General features: G+C 35.6%; 4 protein-coding genes across 6 annotated transcripts; 3 read left to right on the top strand and 1 right to left on the bottom strand.

Moving 5' to 3' along the window:
- Positions 1–3849: 3849 nt before the first annotated feature.
- On the top strand, positions 3850–7411 carry LOC105949584 (putative pectin methylesterase CGR3). Of its 3 annotated transcripts, none has more exons than XM_012972885.2 (7): positions 3850–3978; positions 4783–4930; positions 5182–5221; positions 5376–5417; positions 5771–6145; positions 6243–6298; positions 7030–7411. In XM_012972885.2, the coding sequence occupies exons 2-7, from the start codon at positions 4811–4813 to the stop codon at positions 7180–7182; spliced, it is 786 nt and encodes a 261-aa protein (XP_012828339.1). In that variant the 5' UTR covers positions 3850–3978; positions 4783–4810; the 3' UTR covers positions 7183–7411. The 3 variants fall into 3 exon arrangements, with proteins under 3 accessions (XP_012828339.1, XP_088680122.1, XP_012828337.1); XM_088823996.1 differs by having other exon boundaries at positions 3853–3978; positions 4780–4930; XM_012972883.2 differs by having other exon boundaries at positions 3860–4000.
- A 380-nt stretch (positions 7412–7791) lies between these two features.
- Positions 7792–10631, top strand: TBL13 (TRICHOME BIREFRINGENCE-LIKE 13). The gene is made up of 6 exons (XM_012972879.2): positions 7792–8284; positions 8427–8604; positions 9053–9193; positions 9730–9850; positions 9988–10122; positions 10208–10631. Exons 1-6 carry the CDS (start codon positions 7882–7884, stop codon positions 10469–10471), a joined length of 1242 nt encoding a protein of 413 aa, XP_012828333.2. The 5' UTR covers positions 7792–7881; the 3' UTR covers positions 10472–10631.
- A 574-nt stretch (positions 10632–11205) lies between these two features.
- LOC105949583 (pathogenesis-related leaf protein 4) lies at positions 11206–11946 on the top strand. Its single transcript, XM_012972882.2, has one exon. The coding sequence runs from the start codon at positions 11252–11254 to the stop codon at positions 11747–11749; it is 498 nt and encodes a 165-aa protein (XP_012828336.1). The 5' UTR covers positions 11206–11251; the 3' UTR covers positions 11750–11946.
- A 503-nt stretch (positions 11947–12449) lies between these two features.
- Positions 12450–13838, bottom strand: XTH10 (xyloglucan endotransglucosylase/hydrolase 10). The gene is made up of 4 exons (XM_012972881.2): positions 13599–13838; positions 13396–13496; positions 13110–13303; positions 12450–13028 (listed from the first exon to the last, which is right to left on the bottom strand). The coding sequence occupies exons 1-4, from the start codon at positions 13777–13779 to the stop codon at positions 12623–12625; spliced, it is 882 nt and encodes a 293-aa protein (XP_012828335.2). The 5' UTR covers positions 13780–13838; the 3' UTR covers positions 12450–12622.
- Between the last annotated feature and the right edge of the window lie 181 nt (positions 13839–14019).

The raw sequence follows: 14019 nt of genomic DNA, 5'->3' as shown, positions 1-14019 counted from the left end.
ATTTCCGAAGAAATCGCTATTATTTCGATAATTACAACTACCTTCTCAACTATGAAATTTCTTACGCGTTCATCCATGCGATCTCAAATTTAATAGAATCTTATAGATTATGTGGAATATTTTTCAGTTTGTACCCGTTTTACCTCATTCGAGCACTACATTTCAAAACAAGATGATCGTAAGACGTGTCTCTTAGCTTGTAGATATCAGATTGTTGTGTATTAGAAACTGCATTTTTTGCCCAAAATGAGTACAAACTAGAGAACATTCCACAGAATGCAGAAAATTATGTCGATATTTGAAACCGTAAAAATAAACATGTAAGAATATTCATAGTTGATGGGATGATTGTAATTATCCAAACATGAGGGGTGGCCGTAATTTATGGTTAATTTTTTCACCTAATTTTTTCATCATGTTCATGTAACGCACTATACAAGTTATTTTTGTTGTTTTGCCTATAAATAGTAAAAATTAATAAAATGTGGATTTTCCTTAAATATAGCATGATATAAAAGAAACATTATCTACAATCTATTTTAAGTTAATTCACTTTTCATTTTATTGTCTTTTGTCAAAAGTTATGAACATACATATTTTACCGAATATTCGTTTTCCTCTAATAATTATTTTTATGTCCAATTATTATAATTATCGTCTAATTTTGCCCAAATTTATGCCAAAAATGAATTAATCATTGTATAATTGAAAATGATGGTTAACTGAAACTAAACCGTAGAGTACCGGTCAGGTTTTATGCTGATTCGGTTTGTGTATTATTATTACTAAGTATTTCAATTTTAAAGATAATTCCTGGTTTAGTGTTGCAATCATTGTCTGAGCTAATTCATAATTAGCTGTTTTAATACCAAGTTTATTATTACTCCCTCTTTTAAAATAAGTGTTGTTTAAAGTTAATGTATATCAGTTCAGAAAATTAATAAATACTATTAGTTTTAGGAAAAATAATCTATACTTGATAAAATTAACCCTTTTGTAGCTTTAAATCTCTCTATATTAGTTCATTAATTGTAGGGTAAAATTGAACAAAAAGTATTGTCATATTTTCTTACAACTCTTTGAATTTTCAGGCTTAATTCCACTTTACACTATTGAAATGAAGCTTTTTGGCACTTTGGACTCTGAAAAATAATAATAACACTTTGCGTCCTTAAAACACAATAAATTATTCACAATGCACCCTTAATCGACTAATAAAAAATAATTCATTTTATTATTTTTTTGCCGGGTGCAAAATAACAAATTGGGTAAATTACAACCATCCCTGAGGTATGGTCAATTTACGGAAAAAAGCCTCTTGTTTTGATAACTACATCTACCCCTCTCAACTATAATTTTTTTCTTACACCTCCACCCTTATGGTGTCAAATTCAAAATAATCATCTAGATTTCGTGGAATGTGCTATAGTTTGTACTCGTTTTGTGTAAAAAATGCAGTTTCTGATGCACCACAATCTGATATATATACAAGCCAAAAAACACATATTATGATTATGTTGCTTTAAAATGTGGAGTTCGAATGAAATAAAACGAGTACAAAAATGATAATATTCCATATAATCTTGAAGATTCCACTAAATTTGAAACTGCAATGGTGGACGTGTAAGAAGATTTATAGTTGAGGGGTGGTTGTACTTATCCAAATACTATTATGTAACCCTCAACCCTTCTCTCGAAGTCAAATGAGGTCTTTCACTAGGTGCACCTGGGTGACATATATCCGAGATTCTGAAAAAGATGAAGAAACCCCATGAAGGCCCCTACCAAAGTCGCGACAACTAACAAGGCACCCGACCTTTTGACCGGATCGTACGAAACATAGAAAAAAACAGATATGATCAAAAGGGCAATGGGGACCTCTTGTTGCAATTTGAGGGCATGTGTTGTAACCGCCAGAGAAAAAACGCTCCAGCAACGACGAGCGACCAAAACCATGATTTGCTTATATCTTCCAAGTACGATAGAGGTGAGAGGAATGCTTTGATGATCAGGAAGTTCCAAGCTGTACGATGGAGATGAGAAAGGGGGAAATAAATACTTCTCTATCGTTACTATACTAGTTGCTAAATGATATTCTGATTTCATTTATTTCATGTATGTTCACGAAGGATGTTGTGAGGGTGAGCCTTGCCATGGTGAGCCCTAGTAGTGTCGGACAATACATTTATTAAAATACTTCCATACAATACATTTATTAAAATACTTCCTTTGAAAATCAAATGATATTATGTACACAAACAAAAAAAGTAGTAAAGATATCAGCTTATTTCATTAGTTTATTTAATGTTCAATAGTATACCCATATGGAAGATACTTGCACCTCTATTTATACAACTTCACATTCTAATTGACGGTGGTGATCATTTTCATCTAAATGCTACGCTATTTCTACAATTTTCTACCAAATGTATGAAATGTATATAAATGAAGATCTTCTAAAGATTTCTATTTTAATGGGAATATTTTAAAAGATCCTCTAGAATCTTCTACTATTGGACCTAATCACCCTTTCTTTTTGGGTTCGTTTGATGGGTCACTTTTAACCCCTTGGTTCCAAGGCAAAAAGGGCGGCTTGTGACATAGAGCGGCAAAAAGGGCGGCCTGTGACATAGAGCTTGTGCTCGCGAGCTCGAACTTGCTAAAAAGCTCGACTTATTCCCAGTCACACCCCCTAGTGTAAGATATCATAATCAAGATAAGTAAGCTATGATGGTTTCATTTTATATATTATAGAACTAAAATGCTAATTGTAGCGGGACTTTTACTGAAGTTGGCTTATTTGCAACGGTAGTCTCATTTGTCAATTTTCTAACTTTCTAAGAAAATCAAAACTCTCTCAACTAAAAAAATCGAAAACATAGAATTTGAAGCTCGTTTAACAAATTCGAAAACAAACAACAACTTCTTCGATGGCCGATCCGAATTACTTTTATGAGGTAAAAAGAAAAAAAAAAATTAATGGGTAATCGTGTTGTACAGCACGATAAGTATATATATAAAAAAAATTAAGTTACCCTTGCTATACAACACCGGAATCTGGGTATTAGTTCCCCCCATTTTTTTCTCTTTTTCGTTTTACTGTATTTTTTAGTATTATTAATATATTAATTATTAATTTTTATAATTTGATAGGGTGATGATGGTGAATCCGATAAAGAATTTGACGATGATAATGTTTCTTAAATTATCTAAAAATTCGATATAAAAAAAAATAATCAAAATTTTTTGAAGCTCCGGTTCTGCAGAGTTTTCGTTCTCTGCAGAACGGGAGCTTAAAAAAAGTTGAACTCTCCATTCTGTAAAGGACGAAACCCAAAAAGAAATGGTTCTGAAGCTCCCGTTCGGCAGAGAACAAAATCCCAATAATTTTCAAAATAAAAATAAAAATTGAACTTTCCGTTCTCTAGGGCACGAATACTTGAAGTTCTTCAAGCAACCATTTTGCAGAGCACGATTGCTTGAAGAATTTTCAAGTTTTCGTGCCCTAGAGAACGGGAAGTTCAATTTTTTTTAATTTTTTTTCGAAATTTACCTAGATTTAATCCTAAACATGCGTTTGTATGGGAATTGAGCCTCGTTAGCTACGTCTTCAAAGTCGAAATATTTTCCGAAATTCGAATGTCTTGAGAGAGTTTGAGAGTAAAAAAATTAAATGAAAAAGATACCGCTGCATTCAGTAAAAGACCCGCTGCAAATAGCAACGCCCATTAAGTTAAGGAAGTTAATTGAACTCTTATTCGCTTCATTTAAATTTAATTTAGTTATTCATGCAATTGAGTTAGGTATATTTCACTCTAAACGACACCGTTTCCTCTATGCATCAAGTGGCAGCACCAGTAATAAATTAAATTAAAATAATATAAACGAACAAATAAATGCCACTGAAATAAATCCCAGCGCTCCCTCCCTCGGCCCTAGAGTTCATCACTGCCGAGCAGATCTAGATCCCAAATCAAGGTTCGATTTTCACACACATTAGGTAATCTACATCTTTTCTATTTTGATTTTCCCCCCTTTCGAGTTCATTGTTTATTTGATTCAATTTTTTTTTTGTTTCTAGGATTATGTAATTTTTAATTTTTCTTTATAATCACGAATCGTGATCAAGTCGAACTTCAGTTGCTCGAGCCGTGGTGCTGCGTTTCGATGTTTTGGGTTGAAAAGATTTGGTTTTTTTTTTTGTTTCTGCTGAATTTTCCCGCCATTAAAGAGCTTGAATTAGTTCGATCATTGCTTTTTTGAAGTTGTAAATTGGAGTTTGTCTGCTTGCTGATCTTCTATGCTGGTGGAAATATATCAGCAAATGGAAAAAAAATAATATTTTTTTTCGAGCAATCACGCTAATTAGGGATGGGTTTCTCGTTGAATAATTTAGTTGATGTAGTGATCTCCTCTATAAATATTTGTTGCATAATTGTGCATATAGTAAACTAAGGTCTCGCTTGGTTGGAGAGATTAGCCATGATTAACTAAATAATAGGACTTTGTTCGATGTTTGGTATCCCCAATAACTCGCCGGGTTGACCCGCAAATATTATGTTATCATGGCTTATCTTGCCTTCTAGGCATGTTTTTTATTAGATCATCGAAGGTCCAATAATAGAATCGGGTTTCATTAGATTATTTAATTTTATCTTGGCAACCAAACGAGGCCTACTAATGAGTTTTCTTGCTGCAGTGAAGTGATATTTTATAGTGTTTTGGTTCTGGTTCCAAAAATTTGGATTAATGATCTTGTGATTTTGATCCTGTTTCTAGCAGGTTATTACCGTTTCGCCACTGTAAAATAATGTCAAGAAGACCCAATACTTCTCGTCGATTTGGTGACAGTGTCGGCATTCCTTTTGTGGGTGCATTGCATACCAAGTCCCGTCAATCTCCCCTACTTTCTATAGGACTTGTTGTAGTGGTAAGTAAATCTTGTCTTCTTTTACTCTTCACATGTCCATTTATGCATATGCAATTACGTGTGCTTGCTCTAGTCGCAGAAATTGTTCAATCATTAAAATATGGCAGAAGGGTATTATTGCCCGTTGTTTACTTCTGACGATGCGGCTGTCTGATATGAATAAGTTGCTGTTTTTTTTTAATTATAATTTATAAATATATATATATTTCGTAATGAGAAAATTGATGGGGGTAACTCTGTGGAATTTTCAGGGAGCACTGCTGATTCTTGGTTATGTGTATCATGGTTCAGGTCTGTTGTTGACATACTCACAAACACACATCGTATGATAATTGATATGATAACATTTGATCATTTTAACCGTTCTTTTCATAAGGGATTTCGGTTAAATAATCATCTGTGAAGTTCGTTTTCTTGATTTAATATTCAAACTCTTTCTCGACAGGTGGTGGGAGTGGTGACATAGCTGCTTTAAACAGACTTGATGGTAACTGCCTACAATTTACAAAGCAATGTTCATTATTTTAAGCTTTTTTTTTTCCCCAATAGAGGCTGTTTTATCTTTCGATTTTTGCATCTTCATGTGGTAGCATATACTATATAACATGCTTTGAGTGATAAAATGCAAACATTTGTATTTTATAAAAAAATATAACGTTTCCTTCTGTTACATATAAAAATCGTCCATTTACTGTTAATAGATAAACCTGGCTCCAAATAAATCCCATTTAAGATAAAACAATGCATGCATGTATATATATATATATATATATATATATATATATATATATATATATATATATATATATATATATGATTATGTTCGTGTATTACATACAGGTGGTGTTTCATGTACACTAGAACTGCAAACACTAATACCGATTCTCAAGAAAGCATACGGTGAAAGCATGAGGAAAGTGTTGCATATAGGCCCCGAAACCTGCTCGGTAGTTTCCCAAATACTGAAAGAAGACGACACCGAAGCATGGGGCGTAGAGCCGTACGAGATGGACGATGCCGATGCCAACTGCAAGAGCCTCGTGCGCAAAGGGGTTGTGCGCGTGGCCGATATCAAGTTTCCCCTTCCGTACAAGCCTAAGTCCTTTTCTCTTGTCCTTGTTTCGGATGCTTTGGATTACTTATCACCAAGGTACCTTAATAAAACCGTTCCTGAGTTAGCTAGGGTTTCCGCTGATGGCTTAGTCATATTATCTGGTAATTTTCCTAATTTTATACATTTTTCTGTCTAAGAAGATTTTGTATACGGTGTCAAGTTTTTGAATGTACTGAGGAAATTTGTGAATAAATGTAGGTTATCCGGGCCATAAAATAGCTAAAGGGACGGAGCTATCCAAGTTTGGACGCCCTGTGAGTCTCGACTTCTTCTTTGTTTTTCTATTTTCTGTGTTGGCGTTTTTTCGTTTTCTCTTTTTTTGGGGGTTCATTTATACATGTTAAGATGATAATAGATAGATGGTGGGGCGTCTAGGGGTGGAAATCCGACGGTTCGGATTGAAATTTTCATTTTCATAGAAAAATTCCAATTTTTTCCAATTCCGTTCCAAAAAGGAAAAATCGGAATTTCGGTAATTGGAATGAAAAAAACTCGTTCCAAATCGGACAATTTTGGATCTGAATCAACAGGTTTCGGAAAATTCGATTTTTTTAGTCACCTAAAATATAAAATGCATATATAATGATACTGTAAGTGTAATTTTAAGAAAAAAAATCCGAATTTTCGGAAATTAAAATCGGATCGAAAATGTGAATCTCATATATATTCCAATCATGATCCAAAAAATTCCGGAATTCAGAGTGAAATATATTGTTCAAAAATCGGAAAACTTCAGCTGAAAATCGGAAAATCTCTTCCAATTTCCACCCCTACGGGCGTCACGGCACATCTCTAAAATTTTTAATTTTTCACTATGATTTTACTCCCGAAGATCTGATATATATTCTGAGTTTAATTTGCCTGTTATTTTTTACTTTTTGCTCTGCAAAACGAATAATTGAATAAGCAAGGTTAACACTTGATAAATACATAAATTTTCTAGCGTAAGCACTTGTAAATCAGCATGTCGATCTTGATTGTGTAGGCCAAATTCCGGAGCTCATCGTGGTGGATAAGATTTTTCATCCAAACAAGGTTAGAAGAAAACGAAACTGCGATCAAGAAGTTCGAACAGGCGGCAGCTAAGAAAGCGTACAGGCCCGCCTGCCAAATCTTCCACCTCAAACCTTTGCATTGATTACCCGAAAATTACCATGTGCAGAAATTGTGTTCGTTTGTTTTATATACCAACGCGAGATATAATTATCGTTGATTGCGAAATTTTGTGATTTTTTTTTTTATAAATAAATTAATTTATTTCACCTGAGCTGAATTCATGTTTCTTTATCCAATGTTGTTTGTTTGATCAGATTTGCACAGGGACCTAATGCAAATATTGGAAATTCTATTTTTAGTTTTTTACCCTATTGATTATTGGTTATATTACATTGGACCCTCCTTAGATTAAATATATTTATGTACAGACCCTTGGATTTAGAAAATAGTACTGAAACGGTGAAACCTATAACTAAAAATCTAACTTAAATTTTATTTTGCAACCCTTCAACTTCTTTAGCTTTTTAACTAAAACCCAACTCTCTGTTCTTTAGCTTTTATCACCACTGTGAAATTCAACCTTTTCATTTCAATATAAAGTTTGAGTAAATTACAACTGACCTCTGAGGTAAGATTTATTTACCAGAAACCCCTATAGTTTGTAAATTTCTTACATTAACATCCTTTTGTAGGGGTGGATGTAAGAAATTTACAAACTGCAGGGGGCTGGATGTAAAAACAAAATTGGAAGAAAATGACGCCACCAATCTGAATTGTAAAAAGAACGGCACTAGAGCTTGCTAATGTGCGCCGCCGCCGTGTCCGCAACGCGCCATCCTCCATGGCCAGAGAACTCCATTACAGCTCAAAGAAATCCGGCGCTTCCACTTCTTCAATCGCTCCTCGCCTCCTCATCTCTCTCCTCTGCCTCGCCTCTCTCCTCCTCTGCTTCTCTCTCTTCCGAAACGACGTCGCATCGCCGTCGCTAACCTACTCGGCGGCGCCCGAGAAGATCAACGGCAACTGCAACCACTCCGATGGGAGGTGGATCTACGATCACTCGGTCCGATCTCCGCCGCGGTACGACCAAACATGCAAGGAGATATTCAAGGGGTGGAATTGCATCGCCGGCAACAAATCCAACGCAATTGATATCCTCAAGTGGCGCTGGAAACCCTACGGCTGCAATCTCGCGCCGTTTGAGCCGCTGCAGTTCCTGGAGAATTTTCGAGATACCAATATTGGTTAAGTCATCTTCATACTCATCTTTCTAACTCCACATTGAATATTCAGTTATATCGTATACAGATTGTTTTGGGGAATTCTGGATAAATTTTCTCTGTGGTGTTAATGTTGTAGAACTTATAGATTTTTTAATCAATGCAGGATTTGTTGGGGATTCATTGAATAGGAACATGTTTGTTTCACTTTTTTGCACTTTGAAACAATTCTCGGCGGAGGTGAAAAAATGGCGTCCTGTCGGAGCTGATCGTGGCTTTACGTTTGTTAAGTACAACCTTACCATTGCGTACCATCGAACGAATCTTCTGGCTCGTTATGGTAGGTAAGCCGAGTAGTCGAGTACCTATAATTTTTGGGCGTGCTTTGTCGAAAAAATGTCAATAATCCCTCTGATGAAATCTGTTTATCTGTGACATTTATGTGGTATTTGATATTCGGTTTTCGAAATTTTACTTTCTCACCTTACAGAATAGTGTCTATTCAATTGTAGACTGATGAATTTTCTATTATTCTGCGTCAATTTACTAACTGTCGTAATATATATTTTTTTTTTCTGTTGAGGAAATTTCACCTTTATGTTGGCTCTAGACTACGAGATAGAATGTGCTCGTATTTCGTCACATTTAGTTCCGGAGTTTGTATTGATATAGGTCTCTTAGTTTATTGATGCTATATTCGAATTATATCGACGGATGTAATATCAACGTTTCAGTTCACATCTTTTATCCATTTCTAACATAGTACTCTGCCTTTGCTTCTGTGTTTTCTAGGTGGTCAGCCAGTAGTAGTGGTGGTATGTTGGAGTCGCTTGGTTATAAGGAGGGCTATAGAATTGACGTTGATTTACCAGACGGAACTTGGGCAGAAGCTCCAAGTTTCCACGACATACTCGTATTTAATACAGGACACTGGTAATTCACGTTTCTTTTGCGCTTGTTAAGACTGATTCAATTGCTGTTTGTGAAATTGGACCTACTAAAATTAGAAGTTGTGGATGCTGTTATGCACCCGATTCCGGATATAGTATTATTTTATTGCTCCCTGAATGCTTAAGCTGAAGGTCGTTTGCTAGCCTTGATTTTTTTTTTTTTTTTTAAACTAGTTGCATTGCTTAATCTATGTTAATTAATTTGATGAGCAGAAACTCAAATCTTTCTCTGATTGTCGAGCCAATTAGTAGACTTGTCATAAACCATTAATTGCTTGTCGTCTACTTCTTACCCTGTTACCCAAGATTACCCGTGAACAGTAACATTTGTTGAGTGAGTGATTCGTGCATTAAGATTTATCTGGTGTAAACTGCAGCGTCTTGTTTCTGTTAAAACTAGTCAGAATTTTTAATTTTTTTTGTGTGTTTTGTTTTCTCTCGATTCTTGCTGGAAATTTGTATGTGAAATTGAAATTTTATTGCTCATCATTTATTTGGCTCCTCGATTGTGTTTTACAGGTGGTGGGCTCCTTCAAAGTTTGATCCAGTGAAATCGCCTATGCTTTTCTTTGAGAAAGGTGTACCTGTGACTCCTCCAATCGCACCTGATGCTGGCCTTGATAAGGTCTTAACGCACATGGTATGATCCTAACTTCAAACTCGAGTAATTTTGTTTTGTGCGAATAATTTGCCATCTTTTGTTATGCAAAGACCGATAGAACTATTTCTTTGGAAGTTCAATTATGTGATTCTTACCAGATTTTGCCTGCAAATTAGGTGTCGTACGTGCAAAAGATTGCACGGCCCAATGCAATTCTGTTCTTCCGAACACAATCGCCTAGGCATTTTGAAGGAGGCGATTGGGACCAAGGTGGTTCTTGTCCTCGTTTACAGCCTCTGGTCCCACAAGAAGTAAGTTTTTTTTTTTTAAATATTTTTTTTAGGCCTTAAGCGATGTCAGTGTAACGGTGGTATATTAAAATCTATCTATGATCAGGTCGAACAATTTTTCTCTGTTGAGAAAAATGGTACAAATGTGGAGACACGACTTGTAAACCAGCACCTAGAAAAGGCTCTGAGAGGTTCGAATTTCAAAATACTGGACATAACTCACTTGAGCGAGTTCAGAGCTGATGCCCACCCATCGACAGCTGGCGGTAAACGACACGATGATTGTATGCATTGGTGCTTACCTGGACTTACCGATACTTGGAATGACTTGTTCATAGCACATTTAAACGGCATTAAACTTTGGAATTAAAGAAACATTTTTTTTCATTATTAGTTCTATTATATACTTTCTCATGTTTGGAAGCATAGCCACTATTAGTTACATCGGAGCACTTCGAAGTTTTGCACGTGTCGTGAACTAGTCATGTAAACATTCACAAAAAAAGATAAAAATTCGATTTTCGATTTTATTATGTATTATATTTAGATTATTTACACTTCACTATTCAACTAACACCGTTATATCATACCATGTTAACTGACCACCTCATCTAAAGCTTAATCTGGTATTCGATGAATTATTTAATACTTATATCTCCAACATAGAAAAGAAAAAACAAGAACATACGTAAATAATAATAAACATTATTTTTAAAGTTTGGCGTGCTTGTAACTTAAATATCAATATTTTACGAACACCACTCGTCGCTCTTAGGTACATTCGATCGGAGGTACAATATACAATCAAGTAATTAACACTCTCAAAAGACAAACCCTAAACTTAAGCAACACTTAATCTCATTCTTTAGTAAAGGTGAATCAAAAGTTTCATCCAAATTCAATGGCTAAGTCCACAATTAGCACAATGGGGAATGTTTTTAAGTGACTTTGATTAGGGTTACTTAAAAATTGTATTAGTATAATGCACATGCTATTTGCACACAATTAGGATCTAAACACTAGTGTACATGCATGCATGGTAACATTCAATTTTCTATAAATACCTAATAAATTATCCCTCCAATATATCATCCAAATCAATTTCCAATTTCATACATACTATACATTATATTAACAAGATCAATCAACAATGATTTCACCTAAAATCCCCACAATTTTCATATCTTTTGCATTAATATTAATATCATTCTTGATAACATCGTCCTCGGCGCAGAGCGCGCCCCAAGACTACGTCAATTGCCACAATACCCCTCGGGGGCAAGTGGGGGTGGGCCCCGTCGTCTGGAACACGACCCTCGCCAGTTACGCGCAGACCTACGCCAACCAGAGGGTGGGCGACTGCGCGCTGACGCACTCGACCGGGCCGTACGGCGAGAACCTGGCCAAGGGCAGCAGCAGCACTTTCACCGGGGTGGCCGCGGTGAATCTGTGGGCGGCGGAGAAGCAGTACTACACCTACGCCACGAACACGTGCAGCGCGGGGAAACAATGCGGGCACTACACGCAGATCGTGTGGCGCGAGTCGGTGCGCATTGGGTGCGCGAGGGTCAAGTGCAACAACGGGTGGTACTACGTCGTTTGCAGCTACGACCCGCCGGGCAATTGGGTCGGGGAGTGGCCTTATTAGACATAAAAAAAATCCAACACTTATTTTCACACGTGTGGGGAGTATGTTATAGCATTAAATAAAACGATAAGGAATTTAAATAAACCGGTTTTCGATCGGCTAATGAGTCGATGACTAACGACTAATTAGTTATTTCGTTAGCCGTAAACCGGAGAATATGTGCACGTGTTATATAGTGTTTAATTACTTTGTTACCACTAAGTGTTGTATACATTTCTTTGAGTAAAAAGCAGTTTGCCCCCTAAACTATGGGCCGATTTGCACTTTACCCCCCAAACAAAAAAAAATTGCACGTTTTTACCTAAACTTGTTATTTCGTTGCACGGTGCCCCCTAAACCCAATTTCCGGCAATTTTGACCGGAATATTAAAACATGGGCCTTGCACGTGAGATTTACAAATTTATTTATAATAATTTTATTTTTATAAATAAAATTATAATAATTTTTTTATATTTTTTTTTCTTGGGTTTTTTTTTTTTTTTTTTTTTTTTAATTTATGAAGAATGTAAGTGAATAGACTCTTTTGCCCCTTTAAAACTCACGTGAAAAGCACGTGCGTAAGATTCCGGTCAAAATGGCCGGAAAATTCCAATTTTGAGGCACCGTGCAACAAAAACCGAAGTTTAGGTAAGAACGTGCAAATTTTTTTTGTTCGGGGGGCAAAGTGCAAAACGGCCATTTGTTTAGGGGGTAAACTGCTTTTTACTCTAAAAAATAAGGGTCTTTATTGAAATTTAATTTTCATTAGTTAGTTAGTTACTGATTAATCAGTTTCTTGGCTTTGATTCCAACACTAATCACGGTAAACGTTCGCTAATTCCATTATTAAATCAACGATCAAGATTAACGATCGAGATCGATTAATAGATATATCAATACTTGGTAAGCGAACACTCGCGGGGGAGATTATTGTTAAACCTCGGATAATCCCGGCAGTAGTCATAAACGAGGTAATATTTCCTGACCCATCGGTACAATCTTCGTTGCGCCCACGTCAACGAACCGAACCGGTCGTTATTCCACCAATTCGTCGGGCTCTCCGCACTACACAATCCCGGGTCGTCTCCCTTCCAAATGCATGCATCGATCTTGTGGTCTTTAAACGACGCCGTAAAGGGCGAATTCGTCCAGTCGATCTTGTCTTTCCCGCCATTTGTCGCCCAATCTTCGCCGTTCCAAATACTCGTTTGTAGGGCCATCGGCTGCCACGTCGGATACGGCACGCCTTTGTCGGCGTGGTTTCTGTATGTTCTTATGGGCACCCAATCCACCATAAATCTGCATTAATTAAATTAATTAATTAATTAATTATGTTTTGAATTTAATTAATTAATGAAGTAATTAATTAAATTAAATTACACAATTTGATGAATGTTCCATAGAATGGAATAGGTGTGGAAGTCTTTAGTGGGATCAAACCAAAGCTTTATTCTCTGCTCTCTCTCATCAAATCCATTTGCATACACATTTGTTTGGAGAATATAAGGTTGACCAGCCACATTTCCTAGGAACTCAAAGTCAACCTCGTCCCTGTTTGTTTGGTTTGAAGTCAACTGCATAATATGTAAACACAAAAAATAAAAATAAATATAAATATATATCAATAAAATTATTATAAATAAATAAAAAAAAAAAAATTAATTACATAAAATGCCACAACTGTGCCTGCTGAATTCCCAGGTATCAGTTTAATTTTCATGTCAAATTGACCAAACAAGAACATGTCATTTGTAACAAAACCACCACCTGTACAAAAATAACAAATAAAAAACAAATAAATTGAATATATTTGTGCATGTTTTTCAGACCAGGAAATTAGTTAATTAATTAATTAAGAAAAGAAAAAACCTGAATTCTTGTCAAGTATTAAGGTTCTTTCTGTTCCATCAGGAGATGTGTTGACATGGCTCGGAGACCAATTGACGGAGAAATCCTTGTTAAAATCTCCCGTCGAAACAACCAAAGCCCACGAGCCGCCTTGGATCGATAAAATAATGATTAAAACGAAAAATTCGTATAAATTATTCATATTTTTATAATTAGTAAAATAAAATATAGAATATATATGAGAAATTAAGGAAGACAAGTGGACAAGGCTATATATTTATGTATAATATATGTATGTATTGCATTTGCATGGGAGGTTGGTGAGAATGTGAAGAGAGCTAGAAGCAGTAAAGAGTATTGAGTAAGCAAGAATATCTTTACTAAGAAGCAAAGAAATATACTATATGTAACATTTATTCTTTTTAATACTATAATTAAATTG

Source organism: Erythranthe guttata, chromosome 2, assembly GCF_056151865.1.
Source record: "Erythranthe guttata isolate IM_541 chromosome 2, IM_541, whole genome shotgun sequence".
Lineage (NCBI taxonomy): Eukaryota > Viridiplantae > Streptophyta > Magnoliopsida > Lamiales > Phrymaceae > Erythranthe > Erythranthe guttata.
Note: the sequence above shows the minus strand (reverse complement) of the source record. Positions and strands in the feature narration are given on the sequence as shown.

Bases quoted from the DNA above. Each gene is read 5' to 3' on its own strand.
- LOC105949584 (XM_012972885.2), top strand. From the start codon at position 4,811: ATGTCAAGAAGACCCAATACTTCTCGTCGATTTGGTGACAGTGTCGGC. The intron at 5,418-5,770 runs GTAACTGCCTAC...TATTACATACAG, and splicing joins TGCTTTAAACAGACTTGATG to GTGGTGTTTCATGTACACTA. The intron at 6,299-7,029 runs GTGAGTCTCGAC...TTGATTGTGTAG, and splicing joins TATCCAAGTTTGGACGCCCT to GCCAAATTCCGGAGCTCATC.
- LOC105949583 (XM_012972882.2), top strand. From the start codon at position 11,252: ATGATTTCACCTAAAATCCCCACAATTTTCATATCTTTTGCATTAATA.
- TBL13 (XM_012972879.2), top strand. From the start codon at position 7,882: ATGGCCAGAGAACTCCATTACAGCTCAAAGAAATCCGGCGCTTCCACT. The intron at 8,285-8,426 runs GTTAAGTCATCT...TAATCAATGCAG, and splicing joins TTTTCGAGATACCAATATTG to GATTTGTTGGGGATTCATTG. The intron at 8,605-9,052 runs GTAAGCCGAGTA...TGTGTTTTCTAG, and splicing joins CTTCTGGCTCGTTATGGTAG to GTGGTCAGCCAGTAGTAGTG.
- XTH10 (XM_012972881.2), bottom strand. From the start codon at position 13,779: ATGAATAATTTATACGAATTTTTCGTTTTAATCATTATTTTATCGATC. The intron at 13,497-13,598 runs GTTTTTTCTTTT...ATTTTTGTACAG, and splicing joins AATACTTGACAAGAATTCAG to GTGGTGGTTTTGTTACAAAT. The intron at 13,304-13,395 runs GTAATTAATTTT...CATATTATGCAG, and splicing joins GCACAGTTGTGGCATTTTAT to TTGACTTCAAACCAAACAAA.